This window comes from Bombus affinis, chromosome 5, assembly GCF_024516045.1.
Source record: "Bombus affinis isolate iyBomAffi1 chromosome 5, iyBomAffi1.2, whole genome shotgun sequence".
Classification (NCBI taxonomy): Eukaryota; Metazoa; Arthropoda; class Insecta; order Hymenoptera; family Apidae; genus Bombus; species Bombus affinis.
Genome location: NC_066348.1, coordinates 4,547,687 through 4,575,169, shown reverse-complemented (window position 1 = coordinate 4,575,169; position 27,483 = coordinate 4,547,687). Strand labels below are relative to the sequence as shown.

Genomic DNA, 27,483 nt, shown 5'->3' with positions numbered 1-27,483 from the left:
CTGATAAACTCTAAGTCGTCTAGTCCACTAGATCTAAACGGCCGGTGTGATAACTTTCGTAAGATAAAATAGTTACTCAATTCGACAATCGACATATATCACTTCGCCCTAAGACTAATCATATCAATTATTGTATATTATACTCATATTTAACTCAATATTGGAAATATACATATTTTTAACCTTCTCATTTGCCACATAGAATTTATCAATTAATCAATAAATTCTTATTCAAATGTTCCATCCACAGGTCTTCCATTACTTCAAATAATATGTTTCTTAAGTATGTAATTTTTAGATTCTTCAACAATTCTTAGCATTTATTCTGTCGTTTAGGGCCATGCATTTAGAATGTTATTCCGTAATTATTAATGCCATGTATGTACGAGTACTTGGAATACAATGTTTTCAATGTACTCTGCGCATATGGACAGTAATAATTTTCAATCAGATACTTACATACACTGAGTAAAACTTAGAATTACCATGTAAATAAGCAGGTATTTAACAAGTTCTAACATTGTTATATACGAAAACAAACTTTAAGGAGTATATGTGAAAGATAAGTATTACGAAGAAATATAATCCTGTTCCTCTTAATTTATAATGGTTGGGTAACGAGATAGGTATCTTGTATTTTCTTTTTATTGATCGACAATAGTTATTAGAATTTAATGTTCTAAGTATATTTATATCTAGAATAAGTCAAAGAGATTAATGATATTACAGAATAATTTGTGTATTAGTTATCGGGGACAACAAGTGACGATGAAAATATGGATATTTATGGGGATAATATGATTTTCAAAATACACCAAACTAATATCACATTACTAAAAATATGAGAAACAGTTGTAGATAAAATGGACGACTTTTCAAGTGATATTATTGATAATTATAATTGTAAAGAAATCAACAAACGACATTCAATCAAACTTGGAACATTTTCAGAAGCTAAAAAGAAATAATTTTAAAGTATTCTCCGAAATTAAATGTTTAATAGTAAATATTAATTGCTAATAAAGTATAAGCAATTGGATAATATTTGATAGAAAATATAATATCGTGAAATTTCCATCAAATAGAAAGAACTTGACAAGGATATAGGCTGAGTTTTGTTCATTATTGTAAGAGATCTTTTTCTTTTTTGATCCATTATCGATTTCTTCTGCGGTTGTCGCATTAAATCTTCTTCTCATTTCCGATTACCTTTAATACTGATTGTTTACGTGGAGGTAAAGATAATAAAACATATCGTGAAATATATAAACCAATCATGGCACAAACTCATGAAATGATCTGTAAAATGAGAAGCGGCGTTTAGTGTTACTGCAATTGTCGCCACGACGTGTTCGAAAATAAGAAATCTATTAGGAAGTTCAACCTGGCGTGCGTAAATGGTCTTTTTGTTCGTTGTCCTAGCGGCCTAACCGCGCCTATTCTCTCGTACGCCTCGTCACGAGCGCTTATTAAATTAACTCGTTTAATTGGACCCGTCCTTTTATTTCACCAAGCGACCGCACGTGCAGCTCCCGTAGAAACCTGATTCCTATGAGAACGAACGTCGTTCCATAGTTTCCTCGTGTCTCCTATGTGCTACCCTTCTTTCTTCTACTATCTCGAACGAAGCTAGAACTATTTCCAACTTCCAAATGCGAGCTGCTTCGTTGAAGAACAGCTTGCTAGTTTTGCCAGTCACACGGTATGGACACGTTTTACGATAGATTGACAAAATACGTAGCACGTTTTTAGAATTCAAACATTTATGCTGAAATGGCTTGACTTTTAAGATAAGATACATTTCATTCATTAAAGACGAAGCAAGAAAATATGGAATGCGTAAAAGTCGCGTGAACGTAAACTTCATAAAATTGTATACTATTAATAATTGTATATAATTGTAAGATTTAGGTAAAACAAGAAATATCAAGCAACAAAAATATTAAACAAATTCTTGCAGTTACCTTTTCTCATCGCAGTATTAAAGAAAAAGAATCCAATAACGTAAATTGACTAAAAATATTGCAAGTGAAATGTTGTATTATCGTGGTGTGGAAAGAATCGTTTTAATCAATTTTTTATTTAACAAGTTTTAACTCTGCATGCTACAACAAGAAAGAAAATATCATTTCAGTTATTTGTATTAGATTATTCAAACAGAAGTTCGCATATTATTTTGATAAAATTGATTCATGGATTTGTAGAGTACTATAAATATTAGTTTTAAACATATTTTGAACATTTAATACAATTAGAATTCTGAGTATTTTGTTTCGAATAAATACGTTTAATGGGAAGACTATATTTTATTATCGCATTCAAAATTCTTACATAATGCTTGTTTCAGGAAAAACTTATCTTTATGGCTGCCCTGTTTAGAAAACGAGAAATGATGTCTTGTGGAAAGTTTTGTAAGAAATTTCTAATAAATTGAGTTCAAAGGATTTATTTACTGCTGTTTAACATATTTTGAAAATAGTGCTGATTAAAGTCAAGCTTGATATACTATCAAGATTGATATATCGAATATAAAGATTGATAATATCGAAATTGCGATTGTGATATCTAGTAATGTTACCTAGCATTACATAATAAATATAATTTTTATAAAAGTACTTTTGCGTTTATTATAAAAACGTGAAAATTTTGAAGACGAGATACATTACATAATTATAGTCATAGAAAATATACGAGAACAATTTACAGTTGATTATAATATTAGTCGAACGAGGTATAATAAAATTCTTTAAATGATTTACATTATAAATTTACAATATACTTGTAAATCTAAGTAAGGAGAAATACAACGTAAGAAACGAGAGAATTTCAAATTTCACGCGTGAGTGTGTATCGGAAACGCAGAGTAAAACTCGTTAAAACTGAGGTGAGAATGCACTCGAGATAAGATTCAGTATTTAGTGTAGTATAATTCAATTTACAACCACGTAAGACGATAACGTGCACGAAATACATACAGTGACACTCAAGCACGCCGATCTTTTACGGTAGCCGACGAAAAGGAATGCGTGATTATCGATAGGAAGGACCATAACGACCGAGCTACTTGGAATTTCGAATCATGTTCGAATTAACGAATTGTCTTCTTCGAAACAAAGTGCATCAATTTTTCTTGTTATTTCTATATATAAAATAACTCATAATTACAAACAAAACCACTGTAAGATATAAAAAAAGACAATTAGATTATTTTAGCTGTTTACATGAGTCAACTCGTTACTAGATTGCTATTATTTCAGACGAATGTCTTATTTATACAAGAATTTTCCGCTTTCTAATGTGTAATTAGTGAAATAATTGTAAGATTGTACGAAACATATATTATATTACGGTTGATGAATTCGGAAAAAAAATAGCAAAACTCTTATTTTGAGCTTTTTTTTCAAATGCAATTTTTCACGTGAATGAAGTTTAATTTCGCATTTATAAAGTCTTTTAGATTTCTATTTGAGAAGTATACTAATTAAAATAATTTGTAGTCTCTATATTTACATGTCTTGTCTAGTTCAATAAATGAGAAGATAGACAATATAGAGGTAATATCACATAAAGACATTTTTTCTAAATGAAATGTGATTTACTTCTTCTAACGTCTTATTTCGTAATTAAATAAATAGGCTTGAATAGGGTTTATATTTAAACGATCATGTAATACTGTCGTCTTCAGTATATCACTTATAAAATTAACGAGCATTAAATTGGAATGATAATCTACTCTTACGTGAAATTACAGTGACAAATAATATATTTCAAGTGGAAATGTGTAAAGGTATAATAATAGCATAGTAGTCGGAATTAAGGAGAGCTAACTAAGTAGTAAATAACTAGTCATTTAAAAAGTATAATTACTATAATCTATCTTCTTTTTAATACCTATGGTTTCACATAATTGTATCCTTAAAGCAATATATTTGATTAAAATCTGCTACTTATAATTTTAATGCATCTATTTAGTGCTGTTGCTAAATATTTTATGTATTATAATTTATTAAATCCATCTTTTAAACGAATTGTACAACAAATTGAAAATTTGTAAGTTACATTCTCTGCAAATTGTAAATGGGTTCCTCGTTTTCAAAAAATATTTGGAGTTTCAATTTTGTCTATTTATTATAGAATTAACTATTAATGTTAAATTAACGAATCTTGTATCAATTATAAATACAACGAAATGATCTTGCATTAGTGTTAGGAATAAGTTTATATTACTTTTGAGAAAAATGGAAAGTTTAAGTCACAATATCTTGATTTAAAAAGAAATACATCTTCGTATGATTTATTTGAAAGGGTACAGGTTTGTTCGAAAAATGAATTACTTACCTATGCGCTATTTCTTCCTAATTATTTACCCTGCGCTGAAGTTTCTTCCTAAAATCAGCCTAATAGGGAAACATTAGGGCGTCTTTATTTTAATGGATTATCATATATAAAGGACAAGAAAAAGGCTACCGAAAATTATCGATCGTAATACGAATTGTGTTCCTATGTCGAAAGATTTTCCTTTTCATCTGCTACACAAAGAAAATAGATTTCCTTACAGAAGTAACGATTTATAATTTCAGGCAATACATTTTTATGTTCAGTTACATATATTAACATAATTTCGATACATCCTTCTATTCAAGAAAAGAATTGAGATTAACAATAAAAAGTAAATGTCACTTTTTTCAAATAGACGACCAGATTTACAGTACTTGTACTTCAATGAAGCATTTCCTGCATGCAGTGAAAGTACCGGGTATTAGCTGGAGAGTAAACAACAGATATGAAACCTTTATGTAACTCTCTCTTTACGTCCGTGTGGTTCGTATGGTTGCTGTATGTTACGAAGAAATTCATCGCCGTAATCAGCCGACTCCAAGTTCCCGAGCACGAAGCAACTGTCAAATTTACAAAAATCATAGCTATTTAGGTCGGCGATTGTGCTTTATCCGCTACCTCTATATTCCGTTGCCAGCGATACGAGCTGAGTATCATGCAGTAACAGCAGTAGCAGAACGGTGCTGAATATGAAATTCTTCCGAATGGACCGCTACTAGTCTCCTCCCAGATGCTGAAAGCAGAAATTCTCGATAGTCAGTGTGTACACAAAGCATATGAACGACCGAGTTGGTTGTAGCGACGGCGATCTGGGCCGATCGATCTGTGCTAAATCGATTGGATAGGTAGTGTAACTGTATCCCATGTCGCACTTTGATTAGTTTTAGTATCCATCTAACGACTGTTATTACTTGCTGCTCGTTTTGATCGATGTCGCTGGCAATGAGTTGGACGAGGTACATCGAAAACGCGCTCATTGCCGCTCATCCGTCTCGCATAAGTGGTACACCGTAATTCCAAACTAATTGCCGACAGCCCTCTTCTACGTCGATAGGATGCAAGCATTATGCGTCGATGCGTATCATTCGTCCGTTATGATCGGGATAATTCCAGAAATTAAGTCATCATCGCGTTCTCCATGATGTTTTCGTCTTTTTGTTCTTTGCTTTCGTTTCACGTATCTTCCTTTCTTTCTCTTTTCTTTTGCCCCTTCTCCTCTTCTTTTTTAGCTAAATATAGGAAGCTTCGCGTTTACAAGAATCGAGAAGCAAGTATTTTTCATTATCGAGTACATTTTTACCCCGAGAAAGCGTACACATTATCCGCGTTACGACAGAGGATACGCGTTATAGCTTTTCTTTTGCGCTCGATCTTATTCTAGGCTCGAGTCTGTGTTTATCTGACATTGTAAACTGGAAGATTTAGTTAATGCAATATCAAGGGCGACTATGCTTTTTTAAAGGCAAATAATCGCTTCCGACAGTTTATGGCCATTACCGCTTGCTTTGACGAAACTAGCTTCGATATCGATACTTGTTCGCATAATTTTGTATCAATTCCCTCAAATGTGACGATCCATGTTCTAAAGTTACATAGTGAAGCTGAAATACGTGTGCCGTTTTGCTTTCATAAACAAAAGAAAATTTGTAGTATTAAATGTACCCTCTGGAAGTTTGATCCACGTTTTTCGTATCTTCTAGTTTTTATCGTTGCATATTAAGGATATTTGAGAAATTGTTATTAATAGAAGAATGAAAATATCATTTCGCAGGGACCACTTTTTGAAAAATTGTTTTTTAAGAATATCCTTGAACGAGAAAGAGTACAGTACGTTAGAGATTCCTTGCTTTTTATTTTTATTTGTTTATTTATTTTTATTTATATTTTTTTATAATGCTTTCTATTTATATAAATAGAAGGGATTCGAAGCTTAGTATATAATAACTGAATGCTTTTTCTAAAAACAACATGAAAATTAACTATGAAACCATTCAAAGTAACAAATAGGTAAAACTTGTACTATTCGAAAAATACGAAGATAATTTGTGAAAGCTGCATTTACATTATCTCTGATAAGCTTGTGATGATTGACTAGTCGTTTAACTCGTAATTAATACCTATAAAAAGATATCAATATCGCCAAATGATCATTTTAACAGTGTATCTACGGGCTGCATTCGTGTTGCAAACATCAATCGTTTTTTATACCTTTTACAAATTAGGTTCGATCCTTTCGTAACCACGTTGCAGCAATTAAAGTTAACCAGCGATACCATGTCCTTCATAATTTAAATAACACAGCTTAAGGTCGCTATCATGCTGGTCTGCTGCCACACAATTAAGTATTTATTATCTTAAACTCGTTTATGTAAAATATGCGCTAATTATACTATCAGGAATAAATACTCTTCTCTTTGCTATTTTTAAATAACAGAATAAGTAAAGTAATTTTCCTTTCGTTTCCTTGTCATAACGACCAATTACCAATGTGAAATAACTCGTTACTAGGGATAAGGTCAATTTCAATATGAACTTACAAGTTCAAATCTCTTCTAATATAAATGTTTTGCTTCATAGGATTCGATCTCTACTCACGAGAATCAATGTTTCATTTTCTGTACTTATTATTATTAGAAATTACTCGAATTATACGAATCTATTTTGGCAAATGGAAAGAGTATTTTACTACGATATTTGAAAAAATCTAACTTCATGAAACTAGTGCTCTGGAAGACAAGAAATTACATATCGTAAGTGTTATGCACTTATACTTTGATTTCGTTCGAATTCAATATTGTTATCAGTAAACCGTCACAAGAGTACCGTAGTCTGTACTATCCACATATTTGTATAAAATAAAATGGATGAAGTGCTTATAAAAAGCTTAGTAAATGCACTTATCTGTTTATTTTTTACATTTCTCGAAGTACTTACAAATCGTTAAAAAAGTTATCTCGAGTCTGTTTAAAGATGTTCACTATTTTTAAAGTAGATATCTATATATAAGATTCGAAATTTTTCAATCCTATTCAAATTTATTTACAATATTTGGTGCTTGCTATGTTTGCTCATTACTAATGGTGGAATTTACTCGTAACTAGGTTCAAACTTTGACCAATTGACATAGCATCGAATTACTAGCATTTTCGAAACCCACAGATCACTCTGAATTTCTAAACCAGTTATAAATCTAACAATTCACTGCAAGTATGTACACATAATCATTGAAACATTACTGCATCAAGTAATATTTCAAATCTATCAAAGGAAATTTAGATACTGAAATTTACTCGGATTTGTGATATTCGTGTTATTTGTTCTTTACGTTAGATCACTTAATAAGTTTTAATCAAAGTTTAACATGAGATTCAAAGAAAGAATCGAGTTCAGTTACCGATGCATTTTCCCTTATCCTTTCCCATTTAAAATCTAACTTTTGATCTCTAACTTATAAAATTTTCGTAATTCAGAATTTGCTCAAAATTTTGTACTAAAAATTTCCTTTCTGAAACTTCGGAAACCATTTTCAGTGTGTTCTTATACGTTTGCGGATAAATTGAATCAACATTTTCGATTTCCACCGCTGCTTTATTCTTTTACAAAATTGATAAAGGATACAGAGTTATTGCAAATAATTTTGATTTCGACTTTCGGTTGTCATTCTTTCTTCTACCAATTTTACCTATTTACATCTGCTAAAAAATAAATACTAATTAAGAAAGAGCATACAATTGAAAAACAACATGGTTTCAACAGGCTTCGATCAATACCTCATTAAAAATTAATAATGGAAAGACGACAGAATTTGTGAAATGACATACTAACATAAGCTTGGTCTCAGTCTGTGCTCAGCGCACACTAAAAAGACTGGAATAATCGGTGACAATACCGTTTCGTTTCAAAGCAATTTATACATGAAAACTTGTTTCAAAGGAGTAAGATGAGCGAGAAGGGGAAAAGCTCGAGCTATCCGAAACACTTTAAACGTTACAAAGAAAACGGAAAGCTATTCCTATCACGGTGAAATAACTACCGGGACATTTACTTTTCCCGTAGTTTTTTCTTAGTCTGTGCCGATTTCGAGTGGCGAGAGCCAGCTATGGTAGGACACCCCGCGACTCGAGCTATGCCACTGCTCCTTTATGGCACTCGACGAGGCGGAATGCGCGATTATCGACAGATACGACGATAAATGCCAGTCGCAGAATGATTGCAGTTCGTTTTAGAAGCTCGCCGATTTGCCTTGTCGAGGCAGACCGGCCTGGCTGTCCGCTTTCTCGCTCGTTCGACCTTCTTTCGCAACGTTCAATCGTCGGCTACGTGCACGCGTTGTTATTGAATCTCTAAATCCTGCGTGAAAATCTTGGCAACAACTGTGTACGTTTCCTTATTGAACGAGATTTCGCGATTTCATGCTGGTTGCACGTGGAATTTTCGAACGCTTTTCATAGCGTTTCGACAGGAACGAATCGTCCTTTCATCTTGCCCAGGGATGCGTTGAAGATAATCCAGATTCGCCCACGATCCAAATATCGTTGATCAAGGTGATGGATTTATTATGAAAGCTGATGAGTGGCGTGAATCGAACGGATTTAATAACATGTAAATTTATACTTCAGATAGGACTTAATGTTTCATCGATTGATCGAATGGACAGTTTTATGAGCTTTTGCTCGCGATTGTGTAAGCTCTTCTAAAAAGAGCTTAGCATCGAGTGTAGTAATTCTGGTTCATTTTCTTTCTAGAAATGATCGTCACAGTAAAAGTGATTTTGATGAGTCGAGAAAAGGATCGAAAGACAGGAAATTATAATTGAACAGGAACATAATGGATTTTACTTAAAAATTAACACTAACGTTGCAAAAAAAAAAAAAGAGGAAACAACTATCTTGTAAAAGTGAAACAAAATCTGTAATAAAAAATTTATTTCAATACGTTGGGTACATTTCTTAATTAGAAGTTTTAAATAGTCATTATACTATGGATGTTTATGCATTTGTGAAAAATCGAGTCGACAAATTTTTATATAAAAATTCGCAGAATGCACCTAATAATACAGAAATACGTCAAATGTCCAAAGTATAGTGATCATTATAATATTTAGCGAATAAAACAAATCTCTGTTTAGGTGTTCTTTTTAGTTATATTCGCAAAAATTTGGATTTACTTAGATATTCGCGGTTTAATAATCGCAATCATATATTTGTTTTAATTTAATTTAAATTTAAACTGCAACTGTTAGTAAACAGACGATCGAATCTCAAAGAAATATGTTCCGATTTTTCTTAATAACGACACATTACAGGCGAATACAATGTAATCGCAACGAAACACAAACAGAATGCAGGCAATAGAACATAAAATAATAAGATGGAATTGCCAGGGTCTTATTTGACCCGGTCGTTTTATATCGTAATCAAAATGACAGAAAAATAAGAAGCAATCACGGGATACGTCGATACGGTGCTTCTTTAGAGTTAGGTTATTTAAATTACTGTCACGTCACACAGTCTTCCTTTCTCTGCGATTGAAAGGACAGCTCTTTCTTTATCTCTTGCGATGGTGTTACGAAATACCGGCAAGATGCGCTGCGAGAGATCCTCGATCCACGATTCTCGTAGAATACGACTCGGTCAATCGCGATCGAATGGATGATCAACTGGATGAGTTGCAGAAATCCAGCGACTCGTCGTTGTTATTTTTCCCCCATGTCTTTTGCTCGCCACGAGGTGACGAACAGCCGCCGCTAACGATAAGATCGCGTCATTTATTTGGCCCAATAGCAGTTACGATTTCCTTTGCATCGAGGTGTCACACGAAATCGTATTATACGTCGTATATTTTATTTGATTAATTTCAAAAACCAATTAATTGTAGACCTTTTTCTATTTTTTTCATTTTAATGAGTGTTAGGATCAAAACAAATAAAGACTAGATGATAATAAAGAAGATGATATACGTTTCTTCCTTATTGTAGATTTTCAAGTAATTAAAATAAAGCGACAATTACAAAACAAACAAGATACTGCTTATTTTTGTTTATTTTATTATATCTCAGAAATATTGTTTGCCGTAATATGAGAAATACGCTGATCTTTTGAAAAATTTCGTGAGCCTGTTACTATTTAAAAATTTCTCCTTTCTTGAATTCAATATACCATTTTTCTTTTGAATTATGGAGTGATATTAAAATCAGGAAAGTCCATAAAAATGAACTTATCCCGCGTATTTCCCGTGATCTTTAAATGTTTTTATCCATTAACACGGTTATATGAGAATTCGAATTTTCCTATAGAATGTTTTTTAATACACGTATGTAAACAATTTCTAATAAAGTATGTTAATCTATCTTTATTTAATACGATAGTGTAGCTCTATTAAAATGAATAAAGATTGAAAATTTTCGCTTAAAAGCATCATGAGTTAGAGGAACTCAAGCTATAAGTATATAAAACATTAAATCTTTTAAGATAGAGAATACTCTTAATAATTGCTTATGAACTCTGAAATTTTCATTGGAAGTTTTATTAATTCGGAAAGTAGAACAGGTACACAACGAAGTATATAATCAGTACATCTACTTTGAGCAATTTAAACTCTGTAATCGAATTTTTCCGCGCTTCTAGGCAGCTACTATTACGGTTGATTACATTTTCATTCTGAGGCAAGGAATAGAAACTAGTAACCCTTACATATACATTGCGTAATTGCGATGTAACGATAAAGTAATAAAAGGAAATAGTGTAGAGTAGGTAATAAACGTACAAACTAACACTTAAAAGATATAATAGATACATATAACTATGTAATTTTCAAATCATATCATGCTGTAGATTATAGAGATCTATTTGGCAATTATACACGTTGCAAATGGGGCATTCGGTCTTAGAAAGTAGGTGTGAATACGTGAGTTTAATGTGACCTTTATTTATTACGTTTATTTTGTTAGGTTTATTAGCATTATTTCTCTTGTTTCCGTTTATGATTAACGGAAACTAATAATTGTTATAAACAGAATGCTTAATAGCAATAATATAGCGACGAAGCGGAATAACAAAGTATAAACGTACGTAGGTGATTTTCAAATCACATGATGCTAAAGAGGGTTATTTGACAATTATACAAATGGAAGACTTGATTTTAAAGAGATAAACAGATTGCTCAACAGCAATGATATAGTAATAAGACAAAATTGTACAGTAATAAACGTATAAAATAATACTTATAAATCATAGATATAGATACAGTATGTAGCTTTCAATTCACGTGACATTATAGAAGCTTCAAAGAATGTATTTACTTCACGATGATTTGACTATAGATAGACTTACGCGAATGTGTAAGTTTCGTGAGTTTAACCTATTTATTTATGTTATTTTATTTTACTTCATACGACGATCGGATGTGGCACTGTACAATTTTTTCACTTATTATTCTACAACAATAATATTGAATATTAAAGTTCTCTTTAAAATATTTTCAAGATCAGTGAGTTGATCGACTCTTCCATCAATGGAAGGGTACCGCTCCCATTCGGTCGATTTCGAGGACAGTCATCTAAAGTGTCACAAAGCAAGGTTAGAGTTACATCGAAGGCACCGTATGTTAGAGCATATTGCCGGAAATATCTTGGCCTTTGGCCGCGGACACTTCAAATCGGAACGCACATCTGCTCGAGCAATTTGGAGCATTCGAACAGTTAAGAGTACTGCAGTTAACACTTTCGACCGTGAAAGTTCTGTTAGTATTATGATGCTTGCGCTTACGTTGCAACTGCTGATGTTATCCTATAACGCCCGATAATTATTACAGACGTTTGGGTAACATATACATTTTATAACAATGATAAAGCAGGCGAGGTTAAAATTGAATGAGATGAAAAAACAATTTGGAAGAAAATGATAAATGTCTGTTAGCAGTTAAATTGTTCTTGCAAGTCAATTTTAAGTTGATCTAGTAATAGCTTGAAATGGTTGTAATTGTATTTTGTGTGTATGTGTATTTAGAAATATTAATATATTATATATGATATCATTGATATTATAAAGAGAAAAAGTCTGTATGTATGTTGGAGATAATCTCAGAAACTATTCAACGGATTTGCATAATTCTCTCACCGCACAATTAGAAGCGAAAGTACATTTCCTTCAGGTAGACATTATTTTATTACTCAGAAAACCGAATCGTGAGCATGAATGCGACTCAAGTTGAATTAACGCAGCCTGGTTTCCACCGCACGATTGCACCTCACTCGACTGATAGTCGAGTGGTATGTGGGTATAGGTCTAAGGTCTAACTCAGGCGAACCACTTTAGAACACGTCACAACCACAAAATGGTGGTTGCTTGTAGTTATTGTGTGGTTGGGCTGTCGGTGGAATCAACCACTCACGAACCATTTTTTATTGGTCGCTTGAAGACCGTACCGACGACAAACAACCACACTACAAGCCTAAGAACATAATGAATTTCGAAGAGAAAACGTTGTTGTTTGCTTCTACTATTACGTGGAAGAAAACGACGTCGTAGAAACGACATTTTTTGGGCTCATCCTATGATAGAAAATAAAAACGAGATCTTAGTTGGTTATTCATTGAGAATGTATGGTGACAAGCGAGTGGTTGATTCCATCAACAGCTTAATCACACAATAACGTCTGTCTCAATTAGGCCGAACCTAAAGAAAGAATATTTTTCTTACCAGTAATTATACGTAATCGGTTTATTTCGAAGTTTAAAAAAGAAATTTAAAAATTCAATATCAATTCTTACGAGTAATAGAACTAAAAGTTGTAGTTTATATAGAGGTATTATAATATCAAACAAAAAAATATAACAAAATATCAGTTTTCTCCAGCTCTACACGTACGAAGTCGCGAACGAAATTTAGTAATAAAATAAAAAATTTACAGAATAAAGTCACCTTTAAAATGCATTATATAATTGTCGCAACAAATTACATCCCATGTTGCCTAAATTACACTATCTAAAGTTATCTGTACCTTCTAATTCATTTATTTATAAACCACATATCGCTTTGTGCAATTATATAATCGATTTATAATTTAATAATTTGTAATTTATATCCCAAAATGGTTTTATAATTATTCTTTTGCTGCCAAGTCTCAATTATCGCTCGAAGCATGCTCCTTTTACACCAAATGAAAGATCTTTATCTTTATTATCATTCTTCACAAGATGAGATATACATATAATTAAGTGAATGATCAAATTTTATTTACGAGATAAGATATTTAATATACGATATATGTATAAAATGGAACTATTTTCCTATTTGTTCCTGTAGAGTAATATCAGAACGATAAAATATCTGTTGCAATTCAAAAATTGAGAAAGAAGTAAAGTGTGTTTAGGTTAAGGTTGTTTTGTTTAAAGTTATAAAACCAGTCTGGTTTGGTATTTTAATTTATTCATCAAAATGCTACAATTCTCTGCTAAAACTGTGAAACCGAAACTGCAACGAACACCAGCGCTTCGTTTCTCCTAATCGAGTTTAGCATCGTCGAGCGCATTACAGCTTTGTGAAATAAATATGCCTTTCTTCCCCAGAATTTCAACTACAACGCGAAAATTACATTATTCGTCTCGCATTGAGTTCTGATTTCCTTTCTCGCTTAAACACAATTTTAACGGTAGTTTCCATATTACGGTCGCCGAGTGCAATACGAAATTAAACAGTTAAATTCTCTGCCCGAGTAAATTTACGAAGCCTTTGATATTTCATTTCATTGTTTAATTTAAATTAAGGAATACTACTTAAATGCTACTGCTCGTATCTAATTATTTTGATCGATTTGTAGTAACAACATCTGAATTTTACTAAAATATACAACATATAATAATAAATTAATAACTTGTGTAATAATAAATCAATATCACGTACTATCTTTGTCATGGAATTAGTAGATAATACATTTAAATTACATTACCAGTCGAATTTTACGATTACTGAGTCATCCATTTCTGTGTATTAATTTCCCAAGAACTAAAAAGATCTTGAAGAATATAAAAGAAGAATGAAATTGTGAAATCAGCTAAGGAGTCTGTTATCTCCGAAATCTTTCTCATTAAAAATTTATAGAAATAAAAGGAAGTCAGTTCTTGTAACACTAATTTGGGATTAATAAAACAGTTAGCAACCAAACATTGATATGTATGTCCATTAGTTGTAGGTGTCACTACTAAAATAATCGTAATAATCTTTCTGTTAGTTAAGAAAAATCTCTTTTATCTTACTTATATGTAGCTTAGAAATTAAACATCTTAAAGATTAACGCTTTCTTAGATGTTCAAGTAGCTCTTGACAATTACAGATACCAATATCGTCATTATATATTGTACATTTTCAAAACCCAGTTTTATCATTCTACAATATTCTACTACATACGTACCTGTATTTAAGGGTAGGATAAATATATGTTTATAAATATATTTGTTGGAGCATAAAATTATTGCAAATTCTCTTATTGGTAATATTATACTTGAACCACGTAAAACATATGTATTCTGTTCAACGTAACCTAACCCAGTTACCTTTAAGCGATTCTGTAACTTTTCCATTTTTCACAGCCAAACTAGATTGTCGAAAAGATTGGAACCTCCGAATCAATACTTCGCAGGGTTTACAACAAGAGATTCGAACGTTCTTGCTTTTGTACGTTTGAGCCGTACTATCGAATTTTTCGAAGGCAGAATTGGTTGAAAGCGAGGTCGACACCGACGATGTTGAATTTGCATAATATATCGGCTTGAATTCACGTTTAAATTGGTTGTTCGCGACCAATTGTAAACAGATGCGTGCATTTGTGTCTAGTAACATTGGAAAGTGAAGATAAGAGAAAATAGTGACGAATCGTAGAAAATATTAATGTTTTCTAAAGAAATTTATAAAACTACATTTCTAACGTCAAGAGAATAAATTATTATATTAGAAGGAACTCAATAGCAAGAAATGTACTTTTCTACTTTGCAATGGAATTTATTTCTAAATAGAAGTAAATTTTCTCTCTCGTCTACAACGTAATTATACTTCTATACACTTGAGTAGATTAACGCTGCGGTGTAAGGTTATTTGAAATTTATTGCAGATTACAATGAATTTATTGGAAATTAATTTATTTAGCACGAAACAATGTTGAAAATTTCCTCAAGAGTTAAAAGTTCTTCGTTAATAGTTTACAACCAGAAACTCTTCGTTTCTTTACGATAAATTTTCATATTTTTCGTTATTGCTTGACAATCACGTAAACCTCTTTTATTCGAAATAGTCCATTATAATTATTTATTTACGAGAAAAAGATTATACTTTTTCATATTTGTCTTAATTTTTAAAAATAATAATTGTGATAAAAATATCGTTTATTTTTAGTATATATACTAATTAAATTAAATACAGAACAACGGTCAATAAAAATTTAAAAAATATAGATACATGAGTTATTCTATGTATACATTATTATTTTCAAACAAAATACCATTACTCGTAAGTTGTTATTTTATATATTAAGTTTAAGTTGTATATATTATATATATGTATACACTGTATCATTTTATATAAAATATACGCATATGTATATAGGATATATAAATATGAAATTTATGATATATATTAAATATACATTAAATTTGCTTCATATATTTATAAATTTTCTAAAATTGTAATAATTGAATTCAAACACAAATACTTGACAAACAAGTAATGACAAATATGAAATGATCGATTATGATGAGACAAATCTAACATTTGCGCATTCTAAATTTCACAAAATGCTTATATGAGATATTTTCAAAATATCGATTATTTTAAAGGAAATTTTAAAATAATTGAAAACAGAGCCAGCTAAAATTTGTTTTCTATTTAGATGCTCAGGATGCGTAAAAAAGTAACTAATAAAAGGCAACCAATCAGCCGTGCTTGGCAATATTATGATATTAAATTTTAGTAGAATCAAATGACTGCCCTTTACTCATTAAGCATAGTGCGTAAAGGTTATCGGTGATCATGTATTTATAATATTATGTGTTCATACAACATAAACAAATTACAAAGTGTAGAAAAAAAAGAAAGTGAAAGTTTGGGTTTATTTTTAACCAAACAATTTTTTCCTAATATACGCTTAGCATCGTAACTTAAAATTAGTTTTCGCTAATCACGAACTACATCAAATATGACGTTTTATGAGCATTATTCTTTTTGCTGCCAAATTTCATCGACAAAGTGGTGCGTTGTTACGTTCAGAAATATTTCTTTGCAGTTTTTGAAGAATCAATGCTTTTTATTTATTATTATTTTATTTTTAGTTATTTTTAAAGTTAGTTATTTTTTTTCTTGATAATTGCAATTAGAAGAATGTGAGAACAAATTAAACGAACAGAAAGATTCGATAGTGAGATATAAAGCGATGGTTAAAAATCAGCAGCTGTTGCCACATGCGCGGTTGTTTCGGAGAATCTTCGTAGGAGAGGCTCGAATTAGGTGATCTTCACGACTTTTTCGGGAACGTCGAGAGTAGCCATTAACAACTCGATGTTCTGGCCCATCTGCTTCTTGATGTTTCACTTCTAAATAGCCTAGTGTCTTAACCGTTCGATACGATAAGGAGTGATGGATGGTATCAAAAATAGAACGGAACTCGATTAGAGCAGTTTGTAAACCGGAGTGTAACATGAAAGGATACATATAGAAGTAAAATACGATGTTGATAATTTATATAAAATGCTAACAAGATTTAATAAAGATTCGTCATCTGTTATTTCGTTAAATTCATATTTTCTGGTACTCTGTACGTTAATTGTTACTTGCGGCTGTAGATTAATAATCTTCGAGAAGGAAGATTCTCTCTTTGAAGTTTTTAAGCACTTTCATCCAACGAGATATTTTCTACAGAAAACTTAATTTGAATCTTAATACAGTATAACACACAGTGGAAATGTAAAATAATTTAAAATAGCAAGAATATCAATGTTACGCATAGCGAATTACATTTGTAGTATTTAATATTGTATATCATTAGTATATAATAATATGCGATAATAAATAATTGTATAACATTACAATTTAATATACGAGATCTCTATACAAACGTCTAATCTTCTTTTTCTAGGAGACAACAGCTTGAACAATCGGTGTATTGTGAGGCTGAATCCCGGCGTACCGCTGTCGAAGATGAAAGACAAGATATTCAAGGTGCCAACCAGGAAAAGATAAAGGTAAGGCTGTGTTCGAAATAAACGAGAAATAATTTTTTTTTTTTAATGAAGTCTATCTTCCAAATTCTTAACAATATGTACACATTTCTTATTATTTAAAATTTCTCAAATATGAATAGTTTTACAAAATTCGTTTCGTTGAATCTAACTACTGTATGAATACTTCTTCTACTTATTGTAGATTTAACAATTTCTATCAAAAATTCCAAAATGTTGCGATTGAATTTGCGATAGAACCTCGTTCGAACTAGCCGTGTTAACGCTACGGTTTTCTGTTTCTGTAGGGTACTACGCAAGATTTATTCGAATTGCTGGAAAGAGTGCAGTGTTCGCGTCTTGATGATCAACGATGCGTTTTGCCACCGTACTTCTCTCAGGTAAGAGACACATTAAGATGCTTATTCATGTTCCATTCTGCTGAGTCGAATCCACGCTTTCCAGAAGCTTTGGTTCTAGAAAGATTGGCTGGATTAAAATGCTCCATTAAGAAGTTTAGGAAGGCTAATATCTTTCGCCAATAATCATTATCATCTGTAATCGTCCAACCATATACATTGAAATATTTTATTTTGTTCAACTTCGACTTTCTTACAGTTCGTTAAGGGACCTAGGTACTTTTATTGCTGTCGATATATAACTAGTTGAAATTCAAGGATTTTATAATCTACTTTTCGTGTAACAAGTTGCTTTGCCTTTCATATATATGAGTTTCATCGTAATTAAAAATTCCCACAATGAGAATTGTAAAGACAAAATATATAATCGAACTGCTCATTATATCAAATGATTAAATTTTATGATCTGATTGGATTTCAAGTGGAGCAAGACTATTTATATCCACTTTCAACAACAAGACAGGTATTAATAAAATATCCATCAGACATGTAATTATCATTTTAATTGTACATTATTATAACAGTAACTAATAATTAGTAGAGAGTTAAATAATCAAGTGAAATGAAAACTGTTATAAATTTAATGAGGCTTGAAAAAATCTTCGCTTTATGTCTGTGATTTACAAGTTAAAAATTACATTATCCTATATTACTAGGAATTAATTTCTTAATTTTAAAATTTATTTCCTCATATTATAGTATTCTGCAATGACAATATAGAATAAAATTATTACAACTCCTTATATAACTATATCACATCGTATGAAAACTATTTCAAATTACTGTTCAGCTTTAAAAAATACATATATTTATGTACCGTAATGGGATACTTTCTTTAGAAATGTAGCTACTAGTTTTCTAATGTCTGTAAGAGACGAATAGCTTAATCAGGCACAAATTATTTTACTCCGATACATGTTACTATGAATATCAATGCATAAATTCTAATTAATTGATACGTCGTATAACTACAATTGGATTAAGTTATCCATGATATGAATATCTAACGTTTCCACTCATGATCCAAATATAATAGTAGGCGTAGTTAGTATAAGCACTCTAGTGGAAATCCCAGTCTACGGATTAGCATAGCAGCATCGTCGTTCGCATAAGGGGATTTCCTGATAGAGAATTATTTCTGTAATATATTTGTTTAATTCATTATAAGTCCCATATCTTTTGTTATTAAACAAATTTCACAAATTTTATGATGCCAACTTCAACAGCATTTTATTTACGTGTTAATCGTGTTCTTTTCTAATACCGGAAATAATTTATCAAATACCATGAAAATGCCTTCAACGTTGTATATTTTTGTCATTTTCACGATCCTTTTATCGTTTTCTAGCTTTGAAAGTATTTTTTCCTTTCGCTCTGACAGTTAGTAAAGTACATTTCCTTTCTGATGCTACTGCACAATTTATTGGACATTTAGTACATCTAGGATGGAAATAAATGTACGTAATAAAACTTTTTGTTTTACAAAACAAATTGAAAGTGACGCGCGTTAATACCAGAAATACCACACCAGTGAAAATGACTGGTTCTACAATTTTATAAATGTGTCAACCCTCGTTTAGGGGTCATGGTCCGAGATAAATTAATAATACCAAAAATGTACTACATAACATGGAATTCCTTCTGTAAGAAGGTAATAAATCAAAAAATATAAAAATATTCTATTATTGCGTATTTTTTAAAGACCAGTCATTTTCACTGGTTTTGGTAGAAATAACTTCGTGTTGACTATCGGTAGTTCTAGTGTTAACCACGTGCGCTATAGAGAAAATTAAATACGTAATATTAAGATTTATTTTAATAAAAATTATTTCTGAAATTAGTAACTGTCTGGTGATTTCTCATTGGAAAGAGCTGTACTAACGCTCATTTCAATTTTATTATGTTCATATGATAGTAGAAAAGTATTGTTTAAATAATGAAACTTCTGTAGGGAGATATACATTCCTTTCATTATATGTGATCTCTTCTAGAGGTTAATATTTTTCTAAATAATAAAAATATGAAAGAAAATATTCTAAATATTGGAGCCAAAAAATTGAAATATAATTAGGGGAGTTCCCAGTCTATATATTTGATAAATTTTCGGGATAAAAATCTTAAATTTATAAAAAATATAAATTTCGGTAAATCTTACACACGAATTAAATTCATTTGAAGCACATAACAATAAGATAATGAATAACATTTAAGTTCTAAATGTACATTTATAATCTCTACGAAATGATACGAATTTATGTAATTAACTATTTTATTTACTATTTTTATTTATTTAACTATTTATTTAGATCTAGAATTACTTAACTTTCTATATTTAATTAAATTCATTTATTGTATTACTATACTTTACATATTTATAAATTAATATTAAAATAATACTCGTAGCTTTCAATTTTATAAAACTTCGTCAAATTAAAAATTTCAATTGAATTAAATAGAAAATTTCATTGAACAGTCGTCGTTTAATCGTATACATGGAGCACTAATCGAAAGGAATTAATAAAAGTAAATAACAGCTAATAATGATAAGCACACTTTCATGATTTTCATCGAAAGACCAATCATGTACCTCGATTTCAATCCATTTAATTTACCTTGTTTAATCAGAGATCCATTCTACCGTTGTTTAGCTGAAAGAATCAAATGTATATATTATCCGGTAGAAAGAGAAGAAACACACGACTAAAGGCTTTGGCAAGGGGCCCAAGTAGTTAAGACGCTATTGTGGTTGAAAAATCTGTTCGTATGCAGAATCGGTTTGGAACGGTGCGCTTGCTTACTTGTCTGGTCAGTATCCACGTGCAGCCGGAATCTCAATCTGTCTGCCACGAATGACTCGAAGATAAATGAACGTCATCATCCACGGTGCGAGTAGCAAAAAGCTTTAGGACGAATCGTTTGGTCACGCGCTGCTTGAATTTCAATCAGGATTGTCTGCCGACCTTTCTCGTCCTCCTAGTGTCTATAAAATTTTCGGTCTGTCGATTTCTAGGGGAGGATCTTGCTAGTCACGTGTTAAACCGTTCCAAGTCCGCGCGAACGAAAATGATCATGGAACTCGTTCATTGGGGCGTTTTGAACCGCGATTATCTAATGAAACCTAACGACAAGACTATTTCTTTGCTTAACAACGAAATTAAAACTTTGATGGGAGATTAACGTGAGTTTACGAAGATAAAGGTTGACAAATTGTTGGCATAGTAGTGTAATATATATAATGACGAGGCAAGAAGAACTGGGTATCATTTTTGGCTAGAAATTGTTGACACAGGTTTGTGAAAAATAAGGAAGTCTACCCTTTTTCACGTTTGCAACGTATTGGAAACTGGCAGGAATAGTTGAGCGATTGATACTAATAAATCTTGTAAGTGAAGTGTGGAAAAATTACAAAACATATACAAAATAATTTGATGGCAATACAATAGTATGATAGTAAAATAAAAATTTCTATAATATAGACATATCAGTATGAAACTGTAAAACTGTATGTACATTATAAAGGTTTCAATGTGCTTATCTTATGTTAAGATTCTAATTTTTTTCTCATTTACACAGATTAAAATAAAAATGACGAATATATCCCATCTGCCTTTTTGTATCTCTACTTCATATGGCTTCCAAATGCAATAGCCCATAGTCATGTGTATAACACGTGTGACAATGATATCGTGAGAAACTTGGATTCGCAAGAGTTTTTAAGCCTTTTTTGCTTCTGAGTATTGAGAAAATTTATTCGATTGACCAATTACTTATCGTGTATCGGTATAGTAGTTTTCTTTTATCACGGAAAAAGCGACGTACGGTAAGTAAGTGCGACAAGTAAAGGTAACTTACCGACAGTTGATACACTTTCAGTTGGTTAGTATGAAACCTTTTTTGTTCACTGTGATCAATTCAGGTTTACTTGTTTAAAATCTGTTTTATTTTCCGCGAAAATTAGAAAGCATACGATATTTTACTTATAAATAAAAAGTGGTAGATAAAAATTATCAGATTTTAATCAAATAAAGCAGCGTTTTCCTAGTTTTTGAACAATAAGTTTAAATATTTTTAACAATAAAATACAATATATAAAGAATTTACGAACAGATAATAGTAAATTATAGCGGATAAAGTTAGAGCAGAACAATGTACCAATATTCTTATCGATATGTTAATGCCATATCCAATTAGCCAAATCGAAAAAATTGCAGGATGTTAATTTGTCTTATGTATAAATATTTATATATATTAATAAAATAATACATAAAAGAAGACAATAATAACAACTCAAATTAATATAAGCAATACAATCCTTGATGTTATTAAGTATTAAAAAAACAAATAAGCACATAACTATTTTGTAAGGAAATGTATGATAGACAAGGAGAACAAGGGTTTAAAATGATTAATTTTATTTTATAAGTCTCCGTGTATACGTAGTACTATAGCTACTCCGTGTATTGTATCTTACTATGGACATTCGGAATGATTCGCTTATTATTTATAAGTTAAGATAATTTAAAGGCATATAAAGAAATGAATTTTGTTTATTAAACATATTTAGATAAATTTGACTTTTCGCAAGGGAGATAGCTGTCTGCATTGCCTGTTATTCTTTTTTGTCATACATGTTGTTGAATATAAATTCATAGCAATGATGGCAATACGGATGACTACTGATAATGAACAAATTATTCACATCATCAAACAAACCATCCACATTTTCTGCAGCGATTATATTATATAGGTAATAATAAATTAGATTAATTGCAAGCATCAAACAAGTATACGAATATTGAATTAATTTTCAATGTACAAGTACCATATTTTTCTAGATGAAATTTTATCAAAGAAAAATTTATTTTATTATTTGAATTTATTTTAAGTTCTAAACTGACTCTATTCTGTGAATTTCAATTCAGAGATTCTAAGGCTATTGAAAACAAATTAATAAGACAAAAAAAAGATAAAACGAGAATTAACTTTATAAATTTTACAAATGAATTTACATAAGCTCAATTTACATAAAAACTTACCTTTTTAAAGAGTTAAGAATGGGACTAAAGCATGATCAAAAAGTGTAAAATTTGTACCTAATTTATGCATCTAAAATTCTACTAAAGTTGAAAATATTGCATAATTTATGGTTAGTGATGTTTTTGTTAAAAAACTGCTCAAGAAAAGAAAGGATGAAATATAACAATAATTCTTCGTATTCAATGCATTTCATCTTCTTTTGGAAGTGAGTTATACTATAATAACGAACATATTTCACAGAATAAATTTGTATCGTAATACCTTACCTTAACTTGTCTTGTTTTATTGTTATTAACGAGTCGAACGATATGTTTTCACATACTACATAAATATCGATTTACCTTTACGAAATAGCGTTCGAATATTTACATTTCATGCATTCATTCTGAAGTTACGATCATTTGAAATCAGAAAGTTCCAATTCGTCTTTCGGAGCACTCACCAACTTCTACATTTCTTTCTCCCATTACATTTGCCATAAGTAAATGTACTTTTGCGGTATTTTAGGATATCTATTACATTATATTATATTAGGATACCTATATATTATATTGTATTGCGGTTATGAAAATTTTACTTCTTCAAAGGGGCACTAATTCGACACATTTTCATCATTTTTTCTTTGAATTACTCGAAGCGTTGAAACTTTTAAAATTCTACGCTCGTTCGACAAAAGAACAGGTATATAAAAGGTACAGGCTGTAAATCGGTTTTATGTTTTACTGGAAATGGTATAGGCATCGGCCGAAATGTTCGAAATGCGGGTTGTTGTTATTGGTGAAGCAAGGTGCATATATGATCCTCTCAGGATGTAAGGGGGAGGAGCGCGCTTCCGGCCGTGCAGGTACGCACACCGGAAGTGTCGGTTGAACCACCACGACCGGTCGTCATGGTGTGGCTTTAACCGAATGGCCGGGAAGATTTTCTGATTTCTGTCTGCTCGCAACCCGTGAAGATCAGAGATCCAAGTTTGGCGACGTTCACGGTATACAACAGGTTATTGTATCCGCTGGTTTCACGTGGGAATGACCCCGAAACTAGCGCAAACAGAGCCCGAACTTGACATCGTTACGCTTTGAGCACTTTATGAAAACGTTTCTGCGTCTAGTATAATCATCAGGTTTTCTGCATTTTATAGCTTCGTTTGTTTGTAACACGATATACTGCGTGTTGCGTGTCGTACTAATACATATTAAACTCTTATTTGTAAGTGATGCATAAAACACATGACTCGTGAATTAATTAGTTTAGCACCGTAAATAAAAGTTAAGCTATTCCTGTTTCTTATACATGAAAAGATAGTTCAAAGTAATTTTCTTTAATTAAAAAGATAATTAGGTATATACAATACATATGTACAACTCGTCGTTATACTACGATGATTATTGCTGAAAGTAGAGGCTTATTGTTAAATAAATGTTACTGGATCGTGTTACGAATACCGTAAAGAAAATTTCTACTAAATAGAGAAAATCGCAGTAAAGAATTGTCCTTCGTAGTATAAAAATAATTTTAATTTTAATATGCTATAATATATTCGATGTTATAAATATTCATATAAACGAATTTGATGAAACAAGAATAAAAATTCTATTAGTCTCTGAGAATATTGATGTTGATGTAAGGATATCTTTCTTAAAATCAGTATTTAAACGGTGGAAAGCCGAAGGAAACCTGTAGTGTTTGCGGAAAGAGAGGGAAGAGAGATATGAGGAAATTTTTTAATCGAGGTCGTTCAGTTTTCATCGGCGCTAAAAGTGAGACGTGTGAATAAGTATTGTCATGATAATCAACAATTCTCGTTTCTGTTACCTAATTTTAATTGTCTCTGTGTCAACAATAGAATACTCTCTTAATTTGACACAAAGAAACATTGTAAAGTGGCATTTATTTGCGTAATACATTTCGTGCCCACGTGGCATCGTGCATCATTAACTACATCTTTTATCTTTGTCGAATTAAATTGCAATTTTCCGTATCTAATAAAACTTCAACGTTCCAGTTACTATCGATTCAATTCTTTCTGAACATTAAAATTCTGATATTCTGAACGGAAGAACATCGTCCTTTCGAAACGAGTTTCTTCTCTCTTCATGAAAGTTATTAAAGAAACCTGTGATTGAAAAAGAGAAAGTACAAACGTCCGGTTAGTCAAACATAACCGAAATAAAATATCCGTGTATCGACAGATACGTGTCATTCGACACGTTGATTCTCAACAATAGTAATTTAACCGGAGCGCACCTGTCTGTTATCTTAAATTCGAATCTAGTTCTGTAAAAACAGAAAGAAACGGGTAAAAGGAGGCCGATATTGCTATCTATCCGCTTTGTCCGATATAATTTTCATTGAGTCGAACACAGTCGCGGTCTTTGCTCTCCGAGACTTCTGCAGCTCAGTCTATCGCCGTAAATCATAGCACAAATTTTCACGCGTAAAGTAACCTTCACCGTTACCCTATGACCAGCTATTCTCTCAGAGAGAAACTGAGTTCCAGAAGAATATAGAAAATAACGTCTACCCACGCATCGAGACAGCGGATCTGAGTTCGAGTTGGAGTTCGGTCGATGCTTATTGCCCAATGTCTTTGACTTGAAGAGCAGTCGTTAAGAATGGAACAAGGTTAGCATTTTCAAAGAGTCGCGCGACGTGGAAGAAGATACGCGGGAAGAAACGGTGAAAGGGGGAAAGGATGGGCCGACCGTGAAGGAAAGGAGAGACGACGGGCCACGGATCGAAAGAGGAAGTGGCGAAGAGGGGGACCGCATCGCGAGACGATCCATGCTCGTAACCGAGGAACGCGTTGTTGTGTCTTCTGTCGCTTTCGGACGCAGGAAGTTGGGTAAAATAATGAAAGAGGTGGACACAAAGGAATGGGAAGCCTTGGTACTATCTACCTACCGGTAACGAAATAAGTCGACCACGAAATGACATCCGCTCTGCTGCCAGTCTCTCGCTGCCATGGCAGTCTGCTTCCTTTTGGTTTCACCTTCCCCCAACTTCCCTCCACCTGCCGTTAACTTCTCCTCGAATACCAAAGAATTTGTCTCTTGATTTCTTTGGTTTAACGGAAGCGTGCGGCTTTACCATGTGATCGCGTTCCTTTCGCCATGTAAGACTCATTCTCCGTCCATGCTTGCAAATTGCTACAATTGGACCGAATACATTTCGAACGAATTGACTCGGACAGGATTGAATTGCGGTTTGCTCCTTTAGAGTTGATCATCGTCGCCGCTTGAGAACTTCTTTTCGTCGAGCATCGTTGCGATTATTTAAATCAGATTGCGGACACCTTGCTCCCCATTCTACGAATGAAGGAACGTCATGTTTTTAGTATTAAGTTGTTCTTTGTTAGAGTTGTCGGAGCAAACGTTCGAAGGAATTGATTTACAAAGTTTCCATTGTCGTATCAATTTTAATCGTTTCAATATTAACCTACTTAATTTTAGAATCTTTTATTCACTTTAATTTTGTTATTGATCTGTATCGCGAAGAATGTGACGTATGAAATGAAATGAAGTACTCCAAATTTTAATAAACTACTATTTTAATAAACTATAAATTATTATAGTCATCTAACGATGCTATTTGAGGATTAATGTTTCGTTTTATGAGAAACGTGGGTGTCTATTGACAAACCGAAACATATTTTTCAACATAAAATCATTTAAAAAGGAAGATGAGGTACAGTTTTAATTCAGATCAATAACATTCTATGCACACGGCATTATATCGTCATTTCATTCGAAAATAGTCTTTTCGATATTAATGGTACTTTTTAACATGATCCCCCGCTACAAAATAGGTCGAGCAAATAAAGTTCAGTATGCTTGTTACACAGAGAAACAAATCTAGTATCATTAATTCCGATGACATTCTGTAATTTATAATACAGGGGAGGAACAGTGTAAGTTCATCATAATTTAAAATGTACCATAATTTATAATGTTCATACAGTCATGGATGACGATATATCACAGAATCGCAGTAAGACAATAAATTACATATTAGCAACATCAACATAATCATTGTGAAAAAATGTTTTCGCGAAATTATGTTATTAACTCTTCCTACCGCTTAAATAGCTTTTGCTTTCTGTAAATAGTTTTAAGCTCTTGTATTTGTTTCTTATGAAATATTTATATAGGAAATATGTATTTGTGAAATAATTTCTTTTCTCCAAAATTAGAAACGTCAGTGATTCGTAACGTAATTTGAGAAACGAAATTTTTTATTGAAATTAAACACTAAGCATTCTCAGAATTAAACGAACGAAATATAATTATTGGGAACTAATTTATCGTAATATGTAATTTAATTATGATAGTGAGTTGGCCAACTTTTGTTGCTTGAAAATTGAATTCTAAAATACGATTATCGTAAGTTATTATATCTGATTCACGATGCTTGATATTATTTAACAATTAAAGAGTTATATTTAATTACGTGAACAGTGAACAAATACTTAAAAAAAGATTTCATGGC

At 31.7% G+C, this 27,483-nt stretch overlaps 1 protein-coding gene across 6 annotated transcripts in view; it reads left to right on the top strand.

Annotated features, from left to right (window-relative positions):
• LOC126916589 (rap1 GTPase-activating protein 1) overlaps positions 1 to 27,483 on the top strand; it is a 254,018-nt gene that overhangs the window by 141,256 nt on the left and 85,279 nt on the right. For all 6 annotated transcript variants that reach the window (XM_050722532.1, XM_050722537.1, XM_050722536.1 and 3 more), the window contains 2 exons: positions 17,461 to 17,566; positions 17,851 to 17,943. In XM_050722532.1, coding sequence (XP_050578489.1) covers positions 17,461 to 17,566; positions 17,851 to 17,943 — 199 coding nt within the window. The remainder of the gene's footprint in view (positions 1 to 17,460; positions 17,567 to 17,850; positions 17,944 to 27,483) is intronic.